This window comes from Vidua chalybeata, chromosome 7, assembly GCF_026979565.1.
Source record: "Vidua chalybeata isolate OUT-0048 chromosome 7, bVidCha1 merged haplotype, whole genome shotgun sequence".
Classification (NCBI taxonomy): Eukaryota; Metazoa; Chordata; class Aves; order Passeriformes; family Viduidae; genus Vidua; species Vidua chalybeata.
Window position 1 is genome coordinate 11,026,571 of NC_071536.1, and position 26,553 is coordinate 11,053,123.

At 36.3% G+C, this 26,553-nt stretch overlaps 1 protein-coding gene across 3 annotated transcripts in view; it reads right to left on the reverse strand.

Annotated features, from left to right (window-relative positions):
* Positions 1-22,727, reverse strand: part of RFTN2 (raftlin family member 2) — a 29,920-nt gene extending 7,193 nt beyond the window's left edge. For 2 of the 3 annotated variants that reach the window (XM_053947051.1, XM_053947048.1), the window contains exons 1-8: positions 22,065-22,465; positions 16,991-17,174; positions 14,994-15,105; positions 12,760-13,072; positions 9,628-9,828; positions 7,215-7,336; positions 5,996-6,099; positions 245-323 (exon numbers count right to left, since the gene is read on the reverse strand). In XM_053947051.1, coding sequence (XP_053803026.1) covers positions 245-323; positions 5,996-6,099; positions 7,215-7,336; positions 9,628-9,828; positions 12,760-13,072; positions 14,994-15,105; positions 16,991-17,174; positions 22,065-22,203 — 1,254 coding nt within the window. In that variant the 5' untranslated portion in view covers positions 22,204-22,465. Of the gene's footprint in view, positions 1-244; positions 324-5,995; positions 6,100-7,214; positions 7,337-9,627; positions 9,829-12,759; positions 13,073-14,993; positions 15,106-16,990; positions 17,175-22,064; positions 22,466-22,656 lie in introns of those variants that run through there. The other variant, XM_053947049.1, reaches the window with a different exon arrangement.
* Between the last annotated feature and the right edge of the window lie 3,826 nt (positions 22,728-26,553).

Here is a 26,553-nt window from a genome sequence, read left to right on the forward strand (position 1 = left end):
TTAGCACAGAACAGGTTTTTAGCCTGCTTATGCTTTTCTCTATGGCTTAAGAGATAACAGCTGAGGAAAAAAATAACATGTAATCCAGCTGCAAAAAACATCCTTGAACTTGAACTTGTTTGCAGGGAAACTGTGTTCTGCCAGTTCTTTCCCCTGTTAATTCTGAAATCTAGTTTGTTTCTGTATCTTGCCATTATGTGAAGTACTAATATTTTTATATTAATACCACAAATATGTTACTCACCTCTGGTGTCTGGACAGCAGAACTCCACATAACAGGTCTCTGAAGAAAAATGACTTGCTTTGTGGCCAGATTTCCTTCACTAAAATGTAAAGAAAATAGTTTCCATGTTTTAAAGGCAATAATTGTCACTAACATATTCTAAGTCAACTTTAGGGTGGGTGTAAATTCATGAGTGAGAAGAGGACAGACTACAGAGTATTATCCAGTTTATTAATTCCTCAATGGTTCTATAATGATATTTTTTTAAAAATAGAAGCATAGAACTAGGTTAAGGTGTTGCACATGAAAATATAGACAGACCAGTAACTTATATTACCATGACTGGAGTTATTTAACATGTGTGCTCTTGAAAGTTTAAATATTAGAGCTCCTATTTTTAATTCAAGTCTGCACATATATATCTGAAGCAAACCTTCATAAGTCTTTTTAAACTTAGTCTTCACTGTTAAATATACAGCATCATATTACTACCTATTAATATCACAACAACCAGGCCCAATCTTAGTAGATCCATAGCTTCAGCAAATCTCTCAATACTTTGTGGTATGAAACTTGGGAATTAACATTCTTTACTGCTAAATAAAAGTTTTAAAATGTAATCTAATGGACACAGCAGGATAAGCCTGCTGCCTCATCACCTATGGATAAAGGGCTTCAGCTCAGTTTTAATAAGCTTTGCATCAAGAACGAGATGAATGACACCAGGTGTTCTGTATGAGGGAGGTACTGGCATAGGGAGGAGAAGAGAATATTTTAGTAAGAAAAATAAAGAAGGGGGAAAAAAAATAAGAGCAACTTCAGTCCTGGAAATTTTACAGATGCGAATACTGTTGTGGTAGACAAAGCAAAGGTGTTGGGTTTTTTCCCAAAAGGGAACACTTTTAGAGAAATAAATATGACAAGTGAAGCTGCTCCCCAGACCAGATATTACTGATATGATGTTTCATAAACATTACACCCCCTTAGTAGTGGTGATAAATACATGCTCTAAGTTTTAATATATTTCCATCACCTTTCCACCAGAAATACATGTCACCACTTTGATAGGAGATATAATTCAAGCCCCAACTCCATGTCTCTGAAAGTGAAACAATTTCAAGACAAGAACTCCAGAAAGAAGATTTTAAAATTTCCCGTTTTCTTCTAAGTATCAGATACTACATTTTTATAAGCTCTTCTCCCCCCAGCTGCTTCTGGGCAGTATTCAGTAAGATCTTTAAGCATATAAAGGCAAAATACTGAAATTGTTTGGTGAAAGGGTTGCTACAGATTTAAGAGTGCACTAAATAAAAGTACCAAAATAGAAACAGCACAGATATGGCAGTTCATTTGAAGTATTTATGATTCTACTTATTCTATCAACCATAAAATCGTGTTATTATGCATAACATTACTAAGAACTACTAAAGCAATGTAAGCTTTTAATTCAGTGTGGATATTTCACAAGGTTAACCACCACACACATGAAGTCAAGGTAACTGATGCATGTTTCACAACTGAAAATTATTTTGTATTTAACATCAGGGACTTGCTCCAAGAAAAACCAGGAATTAAAACTGTTCCTATGAGCTCAGAAGAGCTTGTTAACAGCCTACCCCAGTAAAGCTTCTGGAAGTAAGCTCTGAGAAAGCACACAAACCAGTACTATTCTGAGCATAAACAGCCACCCACATCAACATTCCTGATGATGGATTTGTGATTGTGTTTGGCCCCTCACAATCTTTTTTTTCAGTCCAGCTCAACTCTGGTCATGGCATATCTTTGCATCCTTAGATGAGAACAGAGAACTGAAACTCCAGCTTGTGGGAAAAACAAAAATGCAGGAGAACAAATTCATTTGTTTCCTTAAGCCTAACAAGATTTCCTGTTCCAAGAGTCCCTACCTCACTATTTGCATTCATTACAAGAAAAAGTGTTTAGATTTTATGCCATTATAAGGAAATCTGCAATCCTGCAACCTTATTCCACTTGCTAGGTATTTCTCTGTGCCTCAGTTATGTCTCTTTTGATCAGTTGAAAAATGTCTCTTCCAAGCAACAAGGCTGAGCACAGTCCCTGGCAAGGGGAAGAGCCTAAGGCTTATTTTGTAACAGTGTCTGCATTCCTTCAGAGAAAAGAAAAAAACCCAAACACTGAGCTACAGCTTGTACAAATTCTACTAGAACAGAAAAAGGACATGATGGTGAGTAGACAAGAAGTAAATTAACAAATTTCTAAGTCTGACCTTATTAAAATGCCGCACACGACAAAGCAGCTATGAGCTTAATTCACAAAGAACTCAATGACAGTGGGATTTCCACAGAATTTAAATGAGAAAAAGTGCTTAGAGCAAGGGAAGCTCCACAGTTTCCCTCACATTTCTACATTCCCTCTTTGCCTTGTAAGTCAGGGCATTTTGAAAATATAGATTAAGTGGTGAGCCAGGATAAATGAATAAACATAAAGTCAGTGTTTTTGCAGTGCATTGCCCATAGTCTGCCCTGCCCATTTTCAGGGACTACAGTAAGCAGTGAAGGGAAATAAAGGTCACTGCAGAATAAGGCTGCTGAAGCCTTTTTCCTGTCTCTTCTTTTAAGAGTGATGAAGAGCAACAGAGACTCTTTTGTTGAAACACCAATAATTTCTTTGTATGCTTATGCTGTATGGGCAAAAATTGTGTCCTCTTACACGTCTATATTTAAGTCCTCCAAAACAACCATGAAGCTACAGGCTCAGTAGTACTGCCAATGGCTCTGCTTTTTACAGATCCAGTTTTTTAATGCATGAATATTTGATATACAAAGCACTTAGAATAGATGTTAGACAGGATTTTCTGAAAATGACCAAAGGTAATACAAGAAACTATTTTCATGTATTCAGGTGTGTTTTTTGTGTGTTTTTTTTTTTTTAAATTTTTTTCATTTCTCTAAAAATATGACTTTGCACTCCTCTGGAACTGGATAGCATCCAGACTTTCAGTTTTGAGACAGACACCAGACTGGGATACTAAGTGTCCTGGCTTAAAGGATCTATTAAATGAAAAATTTAAAAAGCCTTCAAAGTAATTCTAGTTTTCAACCACAAACATGTATGGACTTCTACAAACTCATGGTAATACTATACTAAGAAGTGCAGTAGCACTAATTTAAGAGCAAAGTATTTTCTAGATACTCACAAAAGATCTGACATGGGGGAAAGTTTTACAATAAATTAGGAGGAAATGAAGACAAAATAGAGGAAAATACTACAGTGAGTAAAAATTGAGGTAATAGATAAAATTTTCTTTAAATACTATGCACAAATTCTATTTTAAAAATAAATATGAAAACATAATTTTGTCAGATCATCCCAATTTGTTGATTATTTCTGTTTTTTTCAGTGTTTCTGAAACATCTTAATATTGAGGCTGGGTTTTGAGGTCAGAGTTTTGAGTCTGGGGAATAAAACAGCTGTTGAGCAGCAAAAAGTGTCCTTCTTTATTAAGACTTTTGCATTCCTAGGATAACCCACCACCACCACCACAGTAATGGCATCTTTCATAGCAGACACACAGTAACCATCCAGGAATTTCGTCTTCTCCTTAAATACCAACATCAATGCCTAAAAATAGTAGTTATCAATCACTACTCAGCCCATCAGAACAGGAAGACATTCCTTTTCTGATTCCCATGAATTCTCAATCCCTAAGTAGGAATTCTTGTTCATAAGCTTTTTTTCCTTTTTTTAAAGCAAATTGAATTGCTGTATATGAGATATAATACAGGCACACAAACATCCTTCATTCTATTTCTTCCAAGAGTAACTCATTGTAATGGGGTAACAAGCATTAGACAATTCATACAGACTCCCACTCAACCATTTAGGCCAGAAAACAAATGGTTGTTATTAGGCTGAGTTACTCTAGTGTGGATACAAAATGAATCCAGTTTCAGATTTGGCCAGGATACAATCCCGTTAGCATGAGCACTGCTATCTATTAATGCTCTGGTTGCTGCACATCTGGGATACAGCACTGTTTGAGACCTAAATATCTTCCTGGTATATTCTCACTAATTAAAGAACAGCTCCAGCCTAATCAATCTGTTAATGCTTCCTACAGCACTGCATCCTATTTTTTTACCCTTACAGCACTTTGTCTCTTTTAGTTGGCCCTGCCTACGCTCTGTGATCTCAGAAGTACAAACCAGCACCATTTGATGCACTGCAAGCACAGGCTGACACTCCCAGAGTGTCACTCAGCAGCTGCTCAGGACATTCCTGACCCTGCTGTCCAAACCCTGTGGGGATGGGTTCAGTTACATTGCTTGTGGGACACAAAAGGTTGGAAGTTAAATATTCTCTCATCCTATGACTCAGAACACACCATGACTACTAAAATCTCCCTCCCATTCTTAAAGATTATACCCAGATTCTGAAGACTTACTCTCAAGCACTAAGATTTGGCCAAAATTTCAGTTGTTTATGAAAACCAGTCCTGGTAGTTCATATAGTCTGTAAGTCACCATGTTCAAAGCTAAGACACTTAGACTACAAAATTATTGAAGAAATTAGAGGATAACCATTTGTTTCATGTTCTGGAAACCGCTGCTTCTTCCAGAGGAATGTAAAACAGAGACTCTCAAAAAAAAAAAAAAAAAAAAAAAAAAAAAAAAAAAAAAAAAAGAGGCTACCGAACATACCATATTTTACCACAACTTCTTTTGTCTTTGCATTTAACCAGTTGGTTAGAATCAACTATTAGAAAAAACACTGCCAAAAAAAACCCAACACCCATTTCCTGATCACAGAAGCCTCCTTCTTTCTTTCATTGGGTAAGTTGATTTAATTATGATGTCAAATCACTTAAGCAGAACTCTACTATCTTGCAACAGTCTTTAGAATCTTTCATGCGTATCTTTTTCATGCTGTCTTGATTTAACACACTGAGGTCTAGGATCCAAAGATGACTCAAGTCATCCACTCTTTCCACAGCTCTTAATGAGCCTTAAGCCTGCCTCAGTACCTTTGCTTGCTTTTGAAGCTTGGCAATCTTCATCTAACGGGTGGAGAACTTTAAAAGAAAAAAAAAAAAAAAAAAAGATGCAAGAAGAGAGGCATTAAGAATGCTTGGTCTAGTGTCTTATCTTTTTTGGGGGGGTTATTTAAGAATAAAAAAAAGAAAGCCTGGAACTTTATGGGGAATCCAGGTCCACAATTTAGCTCTTCTTATGTACAAGAGTCCCATCAATGCTCTAAATAAGCATTACAGCTAGAGACCTGAAATCCAGTAGTCTGGTACTATATTTGAGTTGAACCATAATGTCTATATTAGAGAGGAGAAACATCCCAATAACTTGCTGGATTAGCACATTCTCTGCCCTAATTTGCAACAAACACTCCATGACTGTCTTGTGACAACATGACTTTTTCCATGGTCTAAATCAGTCATTGACCAAGGTCCTAAACTAGTAAACATTTCAACACTTGTTTCTAGTTGAAGCATGAGTAACCACATTGCTGTGGACTGGGTATGTGATAAAAAGTTTCCTAAATAAAATCTTTCATGTTTAGATTTACACAATATATTTTAAATTTAGAATTAGATTCACTGAAATCAGTAGTCCTAAGCAGATGTGGCAAAGCACTCCATGAAAATGCTACTTACATCTCAAGCTTTACATACATTTAACATCATCATCATTTTCCTTCATTTTACATTTAAGTATGCAAGTAATTATTTGATAATTTTACACACACACACACCAAAAATGCTGTAACCAACAGTTTGATTACCTGTCATGTCGTACAATTGGTGTAGGCAGGACACAGGTCAGGAGCCATCCAAACTCAGCCAGCGTGTGCAGTAAAGGTCCATAATCTGTTTTAATTTCACACCCCTACATTAATAATTATAAAAAGTAGTAAAGAGACTCTGTACAGGTTTTATTTGCATTTCTACACAATTACAACACCTCCCCTCTTCACTTTTAATGAGATAATCCTTTGAGATGACATCAAGCTGTTGTTTGATGGAGATTCATTATTTCAAACTGAAAACAACTTGAAAAGTTCAAGACTACAAAATCCACGGAAAACAGAATTTATTAACATTAGGTATAAGCCCTGACTCATCAAGACATAATTCAAAACACATCTCACTCAATAAACTTGTCACTTTGCTGAATTAGTGCCTAAAACCTTTTAAGCACCAAAATTATGTGTCTCAATTGACATCTTTACAGTTTTTACTCCACATGTGAAAAATAAGCATCTCACATAGCTACATACGTAAGGTTTTGGTGGGTTTTTGGTGGTGGTCTTTTTTTAAATATACAAGTCTTTAGTTTGATGTTATTTTTTTTCACATTTATAAATGTATTTATCATTGGATATTTCAAAAGTAAGAAAATCCAACAACATAATCCAACAACAACTGCTTTCAGATGTCATTCATACCAATAATCCTAAAAGATTAGAATATTTCTAAAGAGTAATTTAAGTAATTTTATTGCTGTAACCTACTACAGCAGTAGATGTAAATTTATTAGGAAACCCAAATCTTTCATATTTAGCAGTAAAATTTTCATAAAAATACATATCTGAATTAATTCACTATCAGTCTTCTCTTGTTTTTCTAATTCTAGCTATTTTCTCCCCCTTTTTTATAAAACACTTCACATTATGAATGTGACCTGCAATTGCTGAAATTACACATAAATGGTCTGAAACACACGAAAAAACCCCAAGACATTTTCTTTGGTAGTTGTATTTGTTGATATAAGCATTCACAAATGTCAGGCCAGAATTCCTCTGGCATATTTCTTTTATGCACATGTACCAATACCCACAAATCTGATTTAATTTTTATCATTTGGGACTTTAGTAAAGCCTATGCAGGTGACTTCAGGAAACCATCCTGAATGTTTATGGAACACTGCTCCCAGGATCCTAAAGGAAAAAACAGAGAAATATACCAGTAGGAAATAGGACTGCTAAATCATCACCTATTTACCTCAATGACTGTCCATTGTTCAACAACTATTGCATCATTTCCTTTCCTGTTAGAACCTGGAACCCCAGCACCTTCTTCTTCATAGATAAATAATCCTTCTAAAGATTTGGGCAAATAATCCCCTGTGAACATAAACATAAGCATTAAGTTTTAGGTTGATAGACTACCAAGACATACATAAGATGTTTCTTTATCATGGAACAGTCCTACAATAAAATTTAATTACTCAGAAAACTCAAATTTGTGGTTATTTATGGAGTGTGCAAGCCAACTTACTATTAAAATCCCTTTTTTCTATATAAATTGAACTATGAACAACTGTCTCAAAAGCATTAACCCCTTCCATACTCCAGTATGAATTCCAGTTTCCTGTATTCAGCATATCCACTGCAGAAGATGGGCACAACCCTTTTTTCCTCAACTTCAATATTGTCCTCCTGACAAGACATGTGGATTTTGGTGTGGTGGGAGAGAGCACAAAAATGAGTGAACCATGAAGTGTAAAGCTCAACTACAGCCACTAAAATACATAAATGGCCACAGGAAGAGCCTGAAGCAAGTAATTGTAGGAGGATTCCTGATGGGAAGGAAGTTTCAGAGCACAACTCCCTGACTCACAAGTCGAAGCCCCGTAGCATCCGTTTGGCCCAAACTAAAGCTATGCATCAAATATTGGTTCAGTTTCTGGTTTTGTTTCTCCTAACAGCCTTTGGGAAGACTTTTGGGGAGATTTACCTTGACAGTTGACTAACAAACTTAATTGGTACAGCAAAATTATGTAATCCCCAGAATATTAAATCCCCTCCAATACTGGATGAGGTATGTTATTTACCTGGTTAATAATAACCTCCTAAAGACAGGGAGTTATTAATGCAGAGAAGAGCAGACAGCTCTCTTTGTGAAGACTGCAAAACTGCTGTTGGACAACAGCTGCAAAGATTAATTTCAACAGCTGCAAAGCCACCCTTCAGTGAACTGTAACAGAACTCCAGAGAGTTCTTTTCCAGCTCCAAAAAAACTCTATAATGAAAACTACAAGTCTGAATTCTCACCTCTCCTCCACCAAAGGAAATTTGGTTGTTCCACTGACTTCAATAAATAGGAGTAACAGTTTCAGAGTAAAAAAGATGACTGCTACAAACTGTGGCATTCTCTTCATGTGCACAAAATATGCAGTTTGAGAGAGACTAGCTGTCAAATTCCATCAGAAGTAAATCCACATTGATGAGCTTATGTGCCTCTGAGTCACTGAATTTACTGCAGAGCTACAGAAACACAGTGATTCACACTCAAACCATAGAGAGCAATGAAAACTGAAAAGTTGTCATTAGTGTCAGGCTTTTGTTTTTGAAGAATCATAATTTAATTTGCAAAGATCTTAGGTTTTGCAGTTTTTTTAAAATGTAAGGCCTTCAATAATCCAAGAGTGCATATTTTTTAAAAATCAAAATTATCAGAAAACAGCATAAGGCATAGTAAATATAGCAACTGCTCAAACTGACAGTAATTTTATATAATTATATAAAACTCCTTATATAATTAATGTAAAAAGTGGACAAAATTACTTATGAAAGCCACTTCCATACGTTATTAATTAACTATTGCACTTGCTAATCATCCTGAGCATTACAAAAAACTGTTTAAGGTCCCTGGAACCTTTTCAACTAATATTTGACAAGACTTTTCCCTACTGCAACCCTGTATTTTGCTTGCTTACACTGCCATAATTAACTCTAAAGGAACATCAATAACTTGCAACTTAGTACAAGCAAGACAGGTACAAATGCAACCAAAGCAACACCTTAATGGAGTATACAGTGTAAGTTTGCTATCAAACAACATTTGTTAAAATAGTTAATTGTTTTGGAATTTATTAATCACCTCTGTTTGTTTTGGTCTGTACCCCTAACACTAGGGTACTACCACTTTCCTCACTTTTTTTTCCCAAGTAATTGTACAACAGTAGTTACCTACTGTTTTTTGCACACTTTTAACTTCTGGCTTTCAGACAAATCCAGTTCAAATGGAAATGAATCTCTCAATTACATATTTTACAGCGACAGAGTTCAAGAGTTCTAAACACTTTTCTTCCCATTGTCTTTTCCTTGAAAATGCACAAACAAGAACTAGCACAAGAGGTTTATTTTGTTATAAAGCTACTCTAGTTTGCTGCTTTGGAAATTGTCAATTTCATAAAACAAAGCAAAAATTTCAGTTACTGAGTCTATTATAAATTTGTGGAATCTGATACCTAAAAGGGAGTAATTTATTTTCTGGGCAGTTACAGATCCATCTGGACATACTCACATATATACCCTCCCACCAAGAAGCAAAATATAATCATAAATTTTTCAAGTTACATAATTCTATGTAAACAAGCAAAAGCTTCACAATATCCTGGGACAGTACTCACCTTTAGAAGTTTCCCAGTGTACAAAAGAATCAACTAAGGCCAATCCTTGTTTATAATAAAATGTAGTTAATTCTAGCCAGTCTGCTTCCAGTGTACTAACAACTGGCCCCTTTCTTGTTACTTTCATAGACAGAACACCCTCATGGTAGGTCCAGCAGGTAGAATCATCATCAAAAACATTGAAGACTGTATAGAGCTTGTCTAAGGAGAGAGAAAGGAAGAGTGAACCTCAAAGACAGTGCTGCAAAATTTGTAATATTACTAATCTCCTATTTTAACATCATTTTCTATTTCTAAGCAACAGTTTTAATAATTGTTTCTTAATGTTGCTCAACTTAAGACCTAAACACACTCAGGACAAGGTGTGAGGGGAGGTACACTTTGGGATATGAGGAAAATGTGAACTCATTACAGCTGGGCTGTCACTGAATTCTTCAGGTAGTTGGGGTTGGCATAAAGAAAACATACAAAGACTAAGAAAAACCAGTGGAAACAGCCTTCATTTCTGCCACTTGTGGAGCTTCTGGCTACAAATATTGATGATTACAAAAAACAAAAGACAATTTTCTAAGCTTGCAAATGTAAAGAATGCCCTGTACTGACTTTAGCCCATTATTCTCTGAAGTACCAGCGTAATTAGTTGCTTACTGGGTTTTTCCCATAGTAACTGATGATCAGTGGAAGTTAAGGATACAAAACCAACATATCCTCAAATTGGTTTTCTGTCTAGGTACTAATACAGTGCTGTAACAAAACCAGTCACAAGCAAGCACTCATTAGAAACTAACATATCCATAGCATTTTAGGAAATCACTGGTACAAGTTATGAAATCTTAACTATGTGAGTGTGTTCTACAAACACACTTATGTGTGTTACTGGTGTAGAGAAGTAACACAAAGCAGTTGCCCAGAAATATTCTCAAATTGCCTAATACTGCTGGGCAGGCTAAATCAATGCAAACCAACCTCTAAACACAGTTTTCACACTGTCAAAACAAAGGAATTTGCTTAGATGACCCCTTAGAGTTAAGAAGTCAGTCTCTCTAGGCTCCCGAAAGAGAGAAATTTCCAAAATAGGATTTGTACTAAGCAATCTGAACCAGTATCTGGAAGAATCCCTCTCTGCTTTGAGAAGTGTTACTACACCCACTGCAGGTAACATCAGGTACCTAGAATAAGGGAAATTCAGAACAAAATGTTGAACTTTCAGTAAGAGATAAGTCTTTATACAGTTTTATCACTTTCACTTTTCTTTTACATCAGAATAGATGTGTTTATCCTGACAAATCTTAATTTTTTACCATATATTGAAGTGACATCCCTTATTCTTCAGAAAAAGAAAATTGTTTTCCAATACAACTATTCAATTCCTCACATCTACCAGGAATTTATCTCTACAAGCAATGTATTATAATCAAAATTCAATAAAATAGTTCAAAAAGCAACATAACAGTAAAAATTCATTCTTACAATCCCCAAATCTATAATGTGGACACAGTTTTTTGCCTCTTTTAAGCAGAGGTAAATGAGAGTGGCACACTGGCATAGCAGCATATACCTACACACATTTAAGATGGCCTTGGAAAATTCACATCAGTATTTTTCAAAATGATGGTTACATAAAACATAGACCAAGAAAGATGGTTACATTTCCAGAAGTTTTATCTTATGAACTCCAGTGATTTTCTATTTGATCAGTGTAGAGAAGCCCGCAATATCCTTGCCAAAGCTTTTTGAAGTTTCCTGAGAACACTGCATGTAGGGGATGCACTGGCTGCTGATCTACCTGGTCATACCAGCCTGCACAAACAGCGCTCCTGAACAGAACCTAGAGTTTTTCACTTCTGCCTTACAGGACTGCTAATATATAGCAAGCCCACTATTTCAAGCTGTAAGAAAAGAGTTAAGCTTTACCAGATTATGCTATAAAGGCTCACTTGTAGAAAAACTGCTTTTACTCAAGTGTTAAAAATAAGAGGGACATTGATTATCTCTGTGCTTAGAGTCATTATTTTCACAGTCTACAAACTGGAAAGGTTGCTTTAACAGGAAAGTGAAAAGGTTGCTTTTGAGAGCAATTAAACATGTCTGGCTCATCAGGGAATGCAGCCTGACATGAAAGTTTCACCCTGCCTGCTTTGCACACAATAATGTCTTGTATTAGCTCTCTTAGATTACTTCTTTCTTTTTGCCTTTTCCTCTTAGCAGCCAGGAGCCCTTAGAGTTTCAGTACCAGAAGTCAATGTTTCAGGCTATTTTTCCCACATACTACACCAAGCACCTCATCCTTCTACAACCAAGTTGTCTATCACAGCACCAGCATTTTTCCAATTATACTTTTCCTTCCTATACTTCTAATGCTTACTTTTCTCTCAGAAATTCATTTTGTAACAATTATTGTCTTCGATTTCATGGTCAATGCATTAATTTCAGTGATCTCTTTCAGGACACTTCTTGAAGGCACGTTAACCAGAAAGAATCCATTATGAACGGATTTATTAAGTGTACATTATGTGAGTTGCCTGGAAGCATGTAAAATTATGGCTCTAGCTGGAAGGGGCTCTCTTTGTTGTCGTCTTTGAAACAGGCACAACCAGAATCACAATGTATACTCCGAAATCATTACGCATTTATAATTTTATATTGAGTAAATCTACATGTGCATTGCAGAAAATATTTTATAACAATTGCATCCTTCTAAAAGGAAGGATGTTTACTGCCACATGTTTGTTATACACATATTGAGCAAAAACCCTTTCTGCATGCACCACAGTTCAAGCCACAATTACATTGTGGGCAATTTTGGGGGGGTTTGTTTGTGGTTTTCCTTTTTTCTTTAAATTGCAAACTAGAATTCTGACAGTACATCTACAATAGTCTACATGAAAACTGAAATATCATTTTAATATATTACTACAGCTCACATACATAAAACAGAAGGTAAGTATTTCTTCTGCTTCTTTAACTGGCAACGCTTTTAGAAATATGTATGCATTTACATGTGCATGTGTAGAGACATTTTCCAAAACCAGTATTTGATACAACAGAAAATGTTGTTCTTCTGTTTTTTCCAATGCCTCAACAACTTAATAAAATACTTTATTTCTGCAACAAACAAGCAGCATTTATTACCATCTCCTTTTCGTGGTTTAGAAGGGCTGACTTCTTTTCCAAACTGGAAATCTGAATCCTCTAACAGTCTGCTTTCTCCATGCATTTCCTCCTCTATCCCACTCTCAGATGAGTGACCACTCAATGTCCCTTCATTCCAGTTTTTATAGTTTTCCTCAAAGTTTTCTCTTCTTTGTTCCCTATTTCTTCTGCCCAGCGTTGATTCCAGCTCTGCACCTCCATCTGCGCTTGTTCCATTACAGGCTTTAGGCTGAGGAAAATGTTGTGTTACAAATCCCACAAACTTCTTTCCTCTTTTAGCAGCTTCATTGACCTGCAATACAACATAAACTTAGCTGCAAAGTCATTTTAGAATTGCATAGGCCTTTTTCTTCTTTAAAACTTGTACATACATGAACCACTTTACTGAACTGCTGAGGACATAAAGGCCTAACACTGTCTTACAGAAGGGTAACTTGTCTTTGATGCTGCCCTTGCTTCAAAGTAAAGGGATGTTTTCCAGCATGCCTTTGGAGTCAGGCCAAGAATGGTGGCCAACACTGGCACTGACTTCAGAATATACAAAATCCTTCATTTAGAACAAACCCAAAGTATTTTATTTACTGTGTTATATTGATAAGCAGTATAGCAGAGCAATAAATAGTATTTCTCTAAATATGTGATGCCAGTCATACTCAAAATACTCCAATACTATAAAGTATCTCTGTCAAGAGCCATGAGTCATTACCCCCTGGCTCCCTTGGAGGCTACTCAGCTTTTATTACTGAGGACAGTGGAGGAGCAGAGAAAGGAGGGAGCTAGAAGCAAATGAAGATCCTCTTATTTCAGCCAGTGGTGTCTTCTCTGCACTGAAGTCTCAAACACAACTGTACCATCTGTGCCACCTGTGGGATGTGTCTGTTCTCGGAGCTGGTTTTATTCCTAGGTTAAGGAGTGCTGCCATTTTGGAAGGTGACTCCACTGACACCTTGTACTACAAGCTCCCCTGTGAAATAAAGCCCTCACAGGTAAATACAGGAGCTTCAGCTCAGAAAGAAGACATCACATGGGAAGTACTGGATTAAGTGAGGGCAGAGGGGAAAGGATCTTTATTCAGTTTACTCACATAAACTATTAATCCCCAGAGTGAGTAAAAATCAAACAACTTATGGTACTGAAATCCCTTTTTAGTACCATGATTGTGATGCTTCAGTCTATCTACTCCCATTTTTTATGTACAGCAATGATACAATATGCCAATCACTGTGCTTATATATACAGAACTGCTGCTTTAAAGACAGCCAAAATAGTTTTAAATTTAACAAGCAACAGAGAAAAACAGACAATACGATAATCTTTTTGCTGAAACACCACCATTATTGTTTCAGATCTTAAAAAAAAAAAGTACTAAGATTTGACTGGATTAATGGCTCTGTCTTTTTAAAACTGAGAGCATGCTAAAATCAAATTATTATCACATACTACTACTTCTGTAACAGATATGCTTCCAAGACTCTATCACTGCTCATTTCAAGTGTGTTTTTCCTTCTAATCTTTGTCTGCTACAGTGCACCACCAACCTGGAATAGGTATATATATTATAAATGCATAATGTAATCACATTTTAAATTTGAAACACCTGACAAAGTCAAAACAAGCCATTTATAAAATACAAACAACTCTTGAAATTTCAAAGATCATTAAAGACCTCCAATATGCTTTCCCTTCTACTACCCTCCTTGGCAACTAATGTAAAAGTTATCACTAACTCTTGTAATAACAATAGCTTCCTGCTTTAGCAAGTCTTCAATTTTGCAGAGGAAGTTAAACACAAAAAGAACTAGAACTATAACTTGCATTCCAGTAGAAGTTCACTCCAACTATACAATGTTTTCAAAAGCTGTGCCAAGTAAATATTTATTATAGTTCCTATACATGTTATATTTTTTGGGAAAGAATGAAAAGAACATTTCTTCTTAGGTACTTAATTCAAAACCCATAAAATTCACATACTATACAAGTATTTTATAAAGAGAGTCTGAGCTTGAGCCTGACTTTGCTTTCAGTGAAGCGTTCCAAAGCGTTCACTAGGATACTTAGTCCTACATTACAAGAAGTAACTCTTTTCTCACTTTGGGAAAAGTTTTGTAGCTCCTATAAAATAAACACAAAACTAAAACCACAACCATTAAATGTAACTTAAAGGTATGATAGAAACAAAAATCTGAAGAGAAGTTGGAAAAAAACTCCATTACCTTTTCTAGCAGTTCTTTCACTACTTCATTTGTCAGTGTTTCATATGTTAAAGGACATTCCTCAATCACCAGCCTGGGGTGCCTTTGTCCTCTGGGTGCTGTGTGCTTCTGGCTAGAACACAGAATGAAAGCAGTCTTTGTCAGGAGTTTGCTGCTAACTTGAGCAAATGCTTGCATATAGAATTCTTTTCTTTTGGAATAGTTATGAATGAAATCCTGACAATGCTTCTTCATACTTTTTAGAGCTTAGTGGGTTTTGGTGTTTTGTTCTGTTTTTTACACAAAGTGACAGGTACTACATGTTTCAATGCCAGGATAAGCATATTAATATTTAACAGGAATTTCATCTGAAGACCATGCAGAGAGATATTTTGGAAATTAAGTTTTACTGACAAACAGCTCTGCCTTTGTAATAAATAAATGCAAAAATCTCTGACAATGCAAAACACACAAATTTAAACCATAAATTTAGTAGGGACAAAGCAGATTCAGTTTTGTAGAAAACACACCATGAATAGAAATGGTCCTTTTCCACTTTTAACATCCTGCTGCTTAGTTTTTGTAACTAAAGCAGAAATGAAACAGTATAGGCAAATACTAGGAATACAATGCAAAAACACTTACTGAGGGTAAAATAATGTTTAAATCTCTCATATTGAAGCTGACAAACCCTAACTTCCATTTAAAGTTATAGAACAGTACTTATATTTCATCCAGAGCCATGTTTCATCTAAAGTGTTATTAGTCAGACAATATTTAGTAGTGTATGCCAATAATATAATGGGATTTTATTTGATGCTTTCTTTGTATAATAATTTCATTTAAAAAAGAACATCAATTAGACACAAATATAAAAGTTTACTTTCCAAACAGTGGTTGGAGAAGGTGTATTTGTCCACAGCAAAACCAGCCTACATATGGCACCTGGGAAGGAAACTAGAACCTACACCAGTTTCACAGGTAGGCTATGGAGTCTCATCCTTCACCCATTCAAGGACCTGAAGGTTCAAACAACAACTTCCAAAGGATGCTACATCTACAGGGATAAGGCTAATTGTAGGAGCTGTGTGCTAGCAGTGTCAGCTCTTGGAAACCTCAGCTCCAGGGCAAGCATTTTGCTTTCTTACTCAACCTTTTGCCCACAGGAACAGCATTCACCTTGTTTGTAGATGAATTTATAAAGGTTAAGTCGCATGAACAGCAAATACTCCTGACAATGCTTGTTTAATGAAAGGGTTTGAGAATATCTCGCAAATGAAGGTTTACCAAAGCATTACTGCAGTGGCTGCGAGGCAGCTTCCAATTCACACCCTCGCAGTCCTCAAATAAAGACAAGAACCTTCTTCGCCCATCACATAAGGACTCAGGAGAGAAGGGGAAGCTTCACAGCTTTTAATGCTGTAAGAAATCTACTTTCTAGTCATTCAAAATAAGAAAAAGAGGTAATCATCTTTGCATTCAAAGGAACTAATGAATGGTAACATTGCTTTGTATGTGTTCTTTAGGATTATGTGGTGATTTTAATGAAGCAAAAACAGGCAAAATAAACAAGACCATGGATCTGGAATATAAATAATCTCTTGCCTCTCCCTCAGTGTCAAAACTAAGCTTTTGTATGACCTCTGATCCAGAATAATGGTTTTCTTCTTAATAAGTAAAAACCCCAAACTATCCCTGAAAAATTAATTCCTAAATTACGTAATTTTTCCCAGGGAAAGACAAAAGTTTTGAAAACCAAAAAAAATCAGGCCTGAGACAGTTTAAGGCAGCTTATTACTCTCCTAGTACTTTGGTTAATCTTATTTGCTGCAAGTTCTAAAGACAGATGATATTACACTTTGGATTTTTGTTAGGATATTAACTAAGGCAAAGGAAATGTTAGCTTATTGTGTGCTTAGCATTAATTAAAACATTACTAACTGGCTAATCTGAGGTGCTCATTTCAAATCAGTAAGTTATGAATGTGGATCAGTGTATTCAAGTTATTTCACTGTTACCTTAGCTTTAATCGTGAGAGTACCACTCGATACATGTGACTTGCAGGGAAATTCCTTCTCCGTGCAATTGGCAGCATGATGGGATGAACAGCTCCCACAACATAGCCTTTGCTGTAATAGTCTTCCACCCGAGATGCTATATCCAACACAGAACTGATCTTGATAACTTCTGGATTTGAAGAAGCTAAAAAGCATTGAAAGCAGAAGAAAAGCACGTGATACTGTGTACGTCTATAAACATTTTGGGCGAGTTCCTTTTATGTAAACCCCACAAAACCTGTCCCCAGGCATTTATTAAAACCAACAGCTCTATTTATACAAGAAAAAGCAGATTCATGGATGATTCACCACTATTCAAATACTTCAAGTACCTATTTTTACAACTTAATACGATCTATTTTTAACATACTTGGCAACATTTTCTGTTTGATTGAGGTCTGCCAAGCTGATTTAAAAGCTCTGTTAACATCTAAACACATAATAGGGCTGAACTTAACAAAGCAACTATTTTGTCTAGCCAAAGCCTTAAACATACTGATGCAGTATCTCTCAACTCTAGTTTTCAGGTAAATTCCCACATAACAGATTTAAGCCTGCAACAACTGATTTGTTCCCATTATTTTTTTTCCCTTAGAAGTGATCTGTGGAACTTCAGTTGACATTTTGATAGTCCCAGTTCCTTTTTCCAACAGACTTGCACATCACCTAAGTAAGCTTGTGCTGTCACTGATTTCTAAGGAGGGTCCCTCTCACTGTGTGCAGGCATTTTGCATCAATAGGCAGCACCTGGATAATACATTATTGTAAGGGAAAAATACAGAGATAAAGGGAAAACTTCTTGGAGAACCTTTTTGGAATGGTCCACAGCTTTTCCAGAGAGAAAATGAGGACTCTATGCTGGTAACAGATCTATATCCTGCTACAGTCAGTCTGATGGGTCAGTAATTCCTGTTTCTCTCAAGTACAGCTGGAACTCTAGATACTCTCAGAAAGCAGGAAATCAATACTCATACACAAATAGCAGCAGAAGAGTCATTATGCCAGCACAGATTTGCCAAAGCTTTCATCCTTTGCACTTCAGAACTCTGATAACAAAACAGCCTGGCTGGAAATCTGCTTGTCTTTTGGTGACCCCTGCTCCAAGGAGCCTATTTGCCTGGATCTTGATGGATCCTGATGGATCCCTCTTTGCAGGACTTTCTATGCATTAAGATCAGTGCCCATCTTCATCAAAGGATGCCTCAATCAAAAGTAAGCAACACTTTTTCCAAGATACAAACAACTGTAAGGTGCTGCCCTGAACATTCCTTTCAAACCATACAATTGAAAATAATTAAAAACACTAACTCTCCTTTGATTCTGTAATTTTAAAAAGGTATAAAATAAAAAATAAAATAAATGCAATTACATACATCTCTTATCACTTTGTTGAATTAATTTCTTGTCCATCTGCATTATAGTGCAGGTTGGCAATAGCAAGGAATTTAAGGACCTAAGACACAGAAGTCACTAAGTTTGTCTATCCTACTGTTTTAAACTATCATAAATCAAAGATATGATTCCTTAGTTTGCACAAATATTTTATTCTAATAAACTGAATTAGAACTCTGCTGATTCACAAGTAGTGTTCTGTAAAGTCTCTATACTGCTTTCCCACTATAAAATGTGGATGACATTGACATACATACAGTTACTGAGGGCTTTGAAGAAAGACCACAAAAACCCCACAAACTATCAGAAACTAGTATTTTACAACACTCAAATGCTTTTTAATACCAATTTCTACTAATGGGAAAAGGAATGGTGGCCTTCTTTGCTTGTTGCTGGAAGAGCGTTAACAGAAAAGCCATCAAGAAGAACCAGAATAATTTATAACAGTGAAACACACGCTACCAAAAATTATCACCAACATAGATATTGATGGTTTATTGCTGATAATCAGCAAATTCAGCTATTAAACTAAACTGCCAGTCATTCTCAGTCATAAGGACAGGGCTGTTGCACTTTTTCTTTAAGCAGACAGTGTATCACAACTTCCCTTTTGTAAACAGATGATATTTTGTCATTAGCAATACCTCCATCCCATGATTCCACTCACCCTAAATCCAGGAGCCACATGTATTGAGAAATAACTTCTCCATAGTCCACAGACCAAAAAAGCAGGAATGATGCAATATGATCATCACCTCCCTGATTTTATAAATGCCTTAAACCCTTTTTTCATAAAAAAAGTTTCCTTCCTGATGTGCTCTCAACAGCTAGCCAAAATACTGTAGCAATAACAATTCTAGTTAACTTTCCAGCTGCATAGTAAGCCTCAGATGCAGGATACTGAAGATGATGACAAAACAGCTATTTCATACATATTCATATTGGTACTCGGAATGACAAGAACTTGACAGCATGTCATCTTAGTAGGCTGCATGAATATTTCTTGTTTTCCCTAACAGGAGGACAGTAGATAAAGCATAAGCACTCTGATTAGTAAAAATAAATAAACTATTCCTACTTTCTGGTTAAACTGACTTCAAAATATAGCAGCTGTTTGTGTGATTGGATATGCCTCATAACTGAGACCTTGGAATTTACAGTCACTGACCAGCATTTAAAATTACACTTCAAAGTCCACTGCTCCCTCTTCTTTGTACTATACCGTTCTACCAAAATAAAACATTGGCTGTAATTTTCTTGTTTGGGATTCCCCTGATGGACAACATCCTCCATGGAACTCAAAGCTAATTTTTACAGTAGGGATGGGAGCATTTTGGGGATCAGGAAGGGAGAAGACAAGGTTCAATGCACAGCTAATAACTAGTTAAGATGCACAGGGACTCCAGCCAGCAAATTCACACTACAGCATGGTTGACCTAATCTGCATCATGGCTTGGGAGAATATCAGGGACTGCTGAAAGTTTCCCCAGCAGGTTCATTTTGACTTCACATTGCATATACCTGATAAAGCACAGAATAAGGCACATTGAATTGAAATAACACATTTATGCTTGTTATACTTTTATCTTGATGTAGGACATGGTTTACTGTAAGTGCTTAAAATATTAAGTGCAGATTTTCTGTTTTACTTGGTGCAAGATCCACTGGCAAGAAATCACTCAGGCACACAGAAATCTCCTGTGCAGGGGAAGACTTTGTTCTGGAAGCAGGCAAAGCAGAATGAGTGCCATAAATACACAACTTGACAGCAGAGCAAAAACTTTGGTCTGAAGTGATAAAGGGCTCTCAGTTTAATTTAGCCAAAAGACATTCAAATAGCAACAAGTACATGAGCAAGCTGACTGAAGGAAAAAGAAAAAAGCTCAGTATATTCTCCACAGTACTTGAGCCAATCCCCCCATTTCAGAAACATTCAGAATTGAAAAGTGCCTCCAAGACAGCATATATATGCACCATGTTGTTCTTCTGTATTCATCTTAGCTCTAAAAATAGACCTCAAAAAAGTATTTTGAGGTTATATACATGTACCTAGAACCAGTCAACAGAAAGATACCTTTGTTTACAAATCCCCTTACTTCCAGTGAGAAACCTAAAAAAGAGTGAGGTAACTATCTGAAACTGATGTTAGTTATTTAACATTCATAATTCCACTGAAGCAAAGCAATTCTGATTATCAGACAAAACAATAGAAAATGAATCTTTACTGCTGTATTGTTAGGTTATTAAAACAGAGATACACCTTTAATTGTACTTGTTTGATGGGCTTTTACTTGAAAGATCACAACCACCTTTAAAAAATAATTTATAAAACACTATTAGAAACTGTAACTTGGAAACACAGCAAACCTATCTGAAACAGAAGCTATTTAAGAACACTGAATGCTCTTCAGTTTCCAAAAAAATTATCTTTCCTATATCAGAAGTATCCTTCCTATATCACGTATGTGCTAGCTTTATTTCCAATATCTTACCACTACTCCACTACTTATTCAACAGTTTTGTTTCTTCAAAAGGAAAAAGCCAGTAAGAAAGTTTTTGTGTAAATAAACAGAACAAAGTTAGATTTCTAGTACTATATAACCTAGCGGAATATACCTTCTATTAGTATCTTACAGTCTTTTAATGGAAAGACTCCTGTATTTTATATAAAAATATTAAAACAGTTAAAATTAATCAGAAGCCAAGTTTTGTTTATGAAGAAGTTCCTGTAATTGCAGTAAGACCTGCACTTAACACTGTTTCCCTTTATCCAACCCTTCTAGTAACAGCATTTACTTCAAATCCTCGTTCTTAAGCATTTCCAGTAGATTGGGTTGGTACAAAATGCAAGTTACTATGAAGTGACTGTAAAACTGAGCTGTCTGTGCTCTGAGGGCAGCCATCTGGGCTTGTTTATGTTTTCAACTTTGTGGAACAGGGAGTTGCTCTGTTAGAGATGGGACACCCTCGGGAAGGAAGTATCCCACAGAGCACTGTCTGCTTCTAGCTATGCATACAGATTTTGTTTCATTTCAGTCACAATTTCAAAAGACTATTCAACAACTACAAGTAAAGCATTTGGGAAAAAAAGTAAGACAGAACTCAGACTCTTGTAACAGAAACTTCTACCAGGAGACTGTGATGGGCGTAAGAGGGGAAGTTACTCCTGATATACAACTAAGGAACAGACTTACTTCTGCATAAAGTAACAAGGACAATGACAGCCTGTTTTCGGAAGTTGAGGGCATTTAAAAAATTGTTATTCAATTAAGGCTCAGGCACAGTGTATTTTCTGAACCGTCACACTGAATTCAGACAACCATTATTCAAAGCGAGTACGGATAGCAGTATCTGACTCACAGGAAACTAGGAAAAATCTCTTAAGTTTTTAGCCAGCTTCCTTAACGAGGACAGTTGTATAATTTGGAGGGTTTGGTTGTTAAAAATACTTCAGCAGTTTCCATTGTAATTTTATACAAGTAAGAACCTTCGTCATGATTTGTGTTTCAAAATAAAAGTCTTACATTTTGGCTAGCTTTGATAAAAGTGCCTAAGATTTACTGTAAATCAAACAAGACAAAACTAAGTTAAATCCTGTTCCTGCTTACTTCAAAATAGTAAAGATACAGCATTAAAAAAATACCTTCTAAGGTAAAATCCAGCAATACATATTCATAAGCAGAATCCGTCTTTGTTTCAACTTGTGGTCTCTTCAGTGTAGAAAAGATTTTTCCAGGGCTGCTATCATCTGGGTCTTCCAGCTTTCTCAGTCCGCACCCCATGGCAAGATCTGCAAATGATTAAGTCGCAGGAAAAGGTGGGGGGAGCAGCAAGATCTGTCGCTCTTACTACAGAGAAAAAAAAGGAACCAAATAATTCCCCTTGTTTTCTTTTCCTATTAGCTGTAAATCCAAACAGAGAATAAGTCCAGTTCCCAGACCAAAAAGCAAAGGTGCTTTCCATTCATTTTTAATACAGAAGCAGTAAGCTCGTGATGATTTCAAGCTACAAACTTTTAAAAGTAGGCTTGATTTCGCAGCAACATTAGAGCTGCTCCCAACTAGCAGAGATTTTCCATGCCACGTCAATTTACAGCCAGCCCCTATCAGTGCTCTCTTGCAGAGGACACCAATAGTGCTTTGTTTGTCCTTCTAGACTGACTGGGTGAGGGGGGGCGAGGGGGGAAGAAGAACTGAAAAAGAAAGTTAGAAAGAAACTTGTCTGTCATTACTTACCTCCAGAAGTTCCCAACAGCAGTAGAAAGCCAGACAGGAAAAAAGCAAGTTAGTCAGAATGAAAGAATGAGAAAAGAGCCTCAACATGGTTGGAGATGAAAATCACTTCCAGAAAGGAAGTCAGCTTCAAGAGGAAATTGCTTCTGGCATCTCAAAGGGTAGAAAGGCAAATGAAAAGCTGTTTAGTCCTTATTTTAGATTTAGAGTTGGCCCCTATTTCCTTTCTACAGGGACTTTCTTACAGAGAAAAAAAAAACAAACCAGCATGAACACAGCGTAATAGTATAAAAATATGTAGTAATTTCTTGTCCAGGAAAATCAGTAAGAATCTTTAGCATGAAAATTAACTTATGTAACTGGTTTTGAAAAACACAAAAAAAATTACACTGCAATATTCCTCATTTCAAATGGGAAAGACTTTGTCAACACTACATATAAAAAAAATTACAAAACTTTGTTTTCCATTATTCCTGGGTATTGAACAAACAGAATCCTTTTCTCCTCTGTTAAACTCATCTTAGTTGGTACAGCCAGAGACTTTCAACACTGTAAAAAGTTTTCTATGTATACTTTTATTTAGGTTCTAAAAATTCAGTATGATTTTAAGGGCTCTCATTACTCTTCCATTAACTATTGCAAGTCACTTGTAACTGCATTATAACTGCACCTGATGCAGACCACAATAATGCGTAGGGAGAAAAAAGGAACAGAGTTATTTTCTGTGGCCCCACTGTTGCCAGGATGAACTGTTAGACATTTGCCTTTTTATTTTTAGACTGCACCTAAAGAAATTCAGAGTCATCTAGAGAAAAATGAAGATTCATAACACCATTGTAGATTATATGAATGGCAAATTTAAATTCAAAAGGCTTTTCTGCTTTTTTCATTGAAATACAGATACCTTATAAAAATGCTAATATTTTCTATTAAAAAATAACTCCAAGTTAGACATTAACGATTTGTGGGTTTCTGTTCTACTGCAAGCAAAGTGATCTAACTTTTTATTTAAGTAACTTAGCAGGAATAATAAGTCTAGAGACTACAACCTTTTGAAACACATATTATAGATTAAAGTCACTTAATTCTAGAAAAAAAATTGAAATCACTTAGTGCAGAGCCTGGAACTGAAGCTGTAATTATTGCAGTCTTTAAAACAGGCTCCCAGGTGCTAAAACAGAAATCCTCAAGCGTTGTCTTCTCAATTAAAACCTAGGAAAACATACCGAATATGCAGAATTCTTCATCTTCCTGAGAGTCTTCTCACACAGAAATTGCTCCCAAACACTACTTTTTTTTAGTAAAGGTTATCCCTGAACTGTTGCCATATCAGCCATACATGTAAACTGTCCACTCAACCTTGAGAATCCAGCTGCTTCATTCTACACACACCTTAAGATTCATTGTAACTGCTTCTATGAAGCCATGGCATGAGTAAGAGAGCTGCAAGTAAAACAACTTTTTTTGCAGGACTAGTCCAATTGTCAGCAGGCTGCTTTTTCTTTTTTTTTTTTAGCTTAAAATAGCTACATTTTTCAATGAGGCCATTCTGAACACGTATTTTGAACTCTTCATGACAAGGCTTACACAATATTATACCCCCTCACCAAGACAGGATTTTCCATAGTAAAAACAAATTCTTACAACACCAGGAAGAATCACAGTTACAGATAAAAGCAAAAGGTCCATATTTTGTGCAATCCTAGATAAGTATAAGTAGTTATAAGCTTCCAAGTTGGAAGTCAGTCAACAGTTGTCATTGCAGACTTGACTCAAGTCACTAATGAAACCAAAGGTTGCACAGACCAAAATAAAGAAAGTAAAACAAAATCAACAAGAATGAGCAACATTCCCCACTGGAGTTTAAAACTGCATCAAAACACTTGAATGACTCAGGAGAGACACAGGATCACAAGATTCTTAAGATTCAAGAGCTGCTTGAAGAGCTGCAATTTCCTGTTGCCAAGTGGATACAAACTACAAAACAATCTATTTCCAGTGACCCAAAACGCAAAGGCTCTGGGAACGGGTATCAGAAGAGAGCAAATCCCTAAAACTACCCTGTGATTCACCAGCATGTTGTATTTACAGCATCCCCTCTGAAAGGGCATGTGACTCCTTCATTGAAGCTTGATGTAATTTTTAGACTTTAAAGAAGGCAAAGACAGCCAGCCAAAGGACCAATGAGTCCAAAGGAACTTTGCCTCCATGGAAGGCTTCCAGGATTGCCAACAGTTTTTATTCTGATTAAACAGAAAAATTATACCAAGACAGCAAGAGAAGCACATCAGTAGGGATGGGTGTCCCATGCAGGATTACCGACTGCCCGTTGGCAACACAGTTTAAGAGCAGCAGCAGCAGTTCTGCACAGCAGCTGTGACCAGACTGTGACACAAACAAACCTTGCTGTCTACCCACACCTCAGGGCTGTTCCTGCCCTTGCTCATGATCTGCTTTGTTCCCTCTTGTCTGGAGGAGGTTTAAAAGTTTTTGTGGGGGAGGCATTTTTGTTTTTCTTGTTACCTTACTAGGCTTATTGAACAAAAGGACACCACCCCATGCAGTTTGGAAATAGATGTCCCCTGTTCCTGACTCTGTGCTAAGCTGCAATCAATATGAGAGCCAGGGCAGGCTCTGTCTATGGCCTTCGTGCTAAACAAGTGGTACTGGCATCCCTTTTTGATGAAATCTCTCTTGCTAGAATTGTAAAGCCAACCCTTCTTGAGGATTGGAACATGTGTGACAAACCCATGTGAACACAAGGCCTATTTACAGGAAACTATTTACTTCTTCAAAACCCAATATGATCTGCATAAGCCACTTAATAATGCAGTTTAAATGTTTCCTCTCCCATTACCTTAGGAGCTCAAGAATGGGAGATGATAACTGATCAGAGTTTCCTCTTGACTAAAATAATGAAATGTAAGGAAAATTATGAAAAAAATGCAGGTACACAAGGGAATAACCTTCCCATAGATGTATCACCAGTAAAGATCCATTCCTGTTCTCAAGGGTGATTTAGTGAGCAGCAGAAATGCAAATACTTTAAACCTCTACCAAGTATCTGAAGTATTATTATTAATAAAGATTTCACTAGGACCAAAACTCACTCAATGAAAAATAGAAGGGATAACTCCCTCTGACAAAGTCAAAATGCAAAATATTTGGACCAAGCACATTTCCTATTTGGGCTGAAATGCTTATAAAGGATACATGGGAAAAAAAATTAAAGAAATCGGCATTATTATTGGCTATAGATCAGTCATCACTGACAAAATGTAAACAGGGGACACAGACATTAATAAGATACAAGACAACAAATCACAACCACAAGAAAAATCAGTCACATTTCTTCAGAACCTGAGGGTAGTTGAACAGCTAGTTTGAGGACTCAAAAATAACACATCTAAAACCCCCTAATTATTAAAAACCTCAAATTGCAACATTTTGGAACTTCTGTTCCCCTTTTAACTTTTTTTCAGGCTTACTTCCTTTGTTCTATGACTTTACAAATGTAAAGTTTTTGCTTGAGAGGATAATGACAGAAAAAGCAGAAAGCTTCCATCAGAAGAATTCTGCAACTCAGCTGTCAAAATATTTTTCACACCCCCATTCCCAAGAGCAATTACTTTAACTAAAATACTGACATTTCTTTCTTTTTTTCTCTAAAATGACTCGATTTAAAGATACTAACAAAGTAGCAAGGTTCCATTCTGAAGGCTCTGAGGTTTGGAAATTTGCTTTTTTTCTTCAGCCTAAATGATTTTCCTTTAAAGGAAGAGTTTTGTGAATGTGACAGGAACAGTCATGTTAAACATGTTAACTTGAGCAGAAAAGCCAGCTTTTCTGCTGGAAGTTTTAACTTCTATCTAATGTTCTAAAAATAATGAACAGAGATGA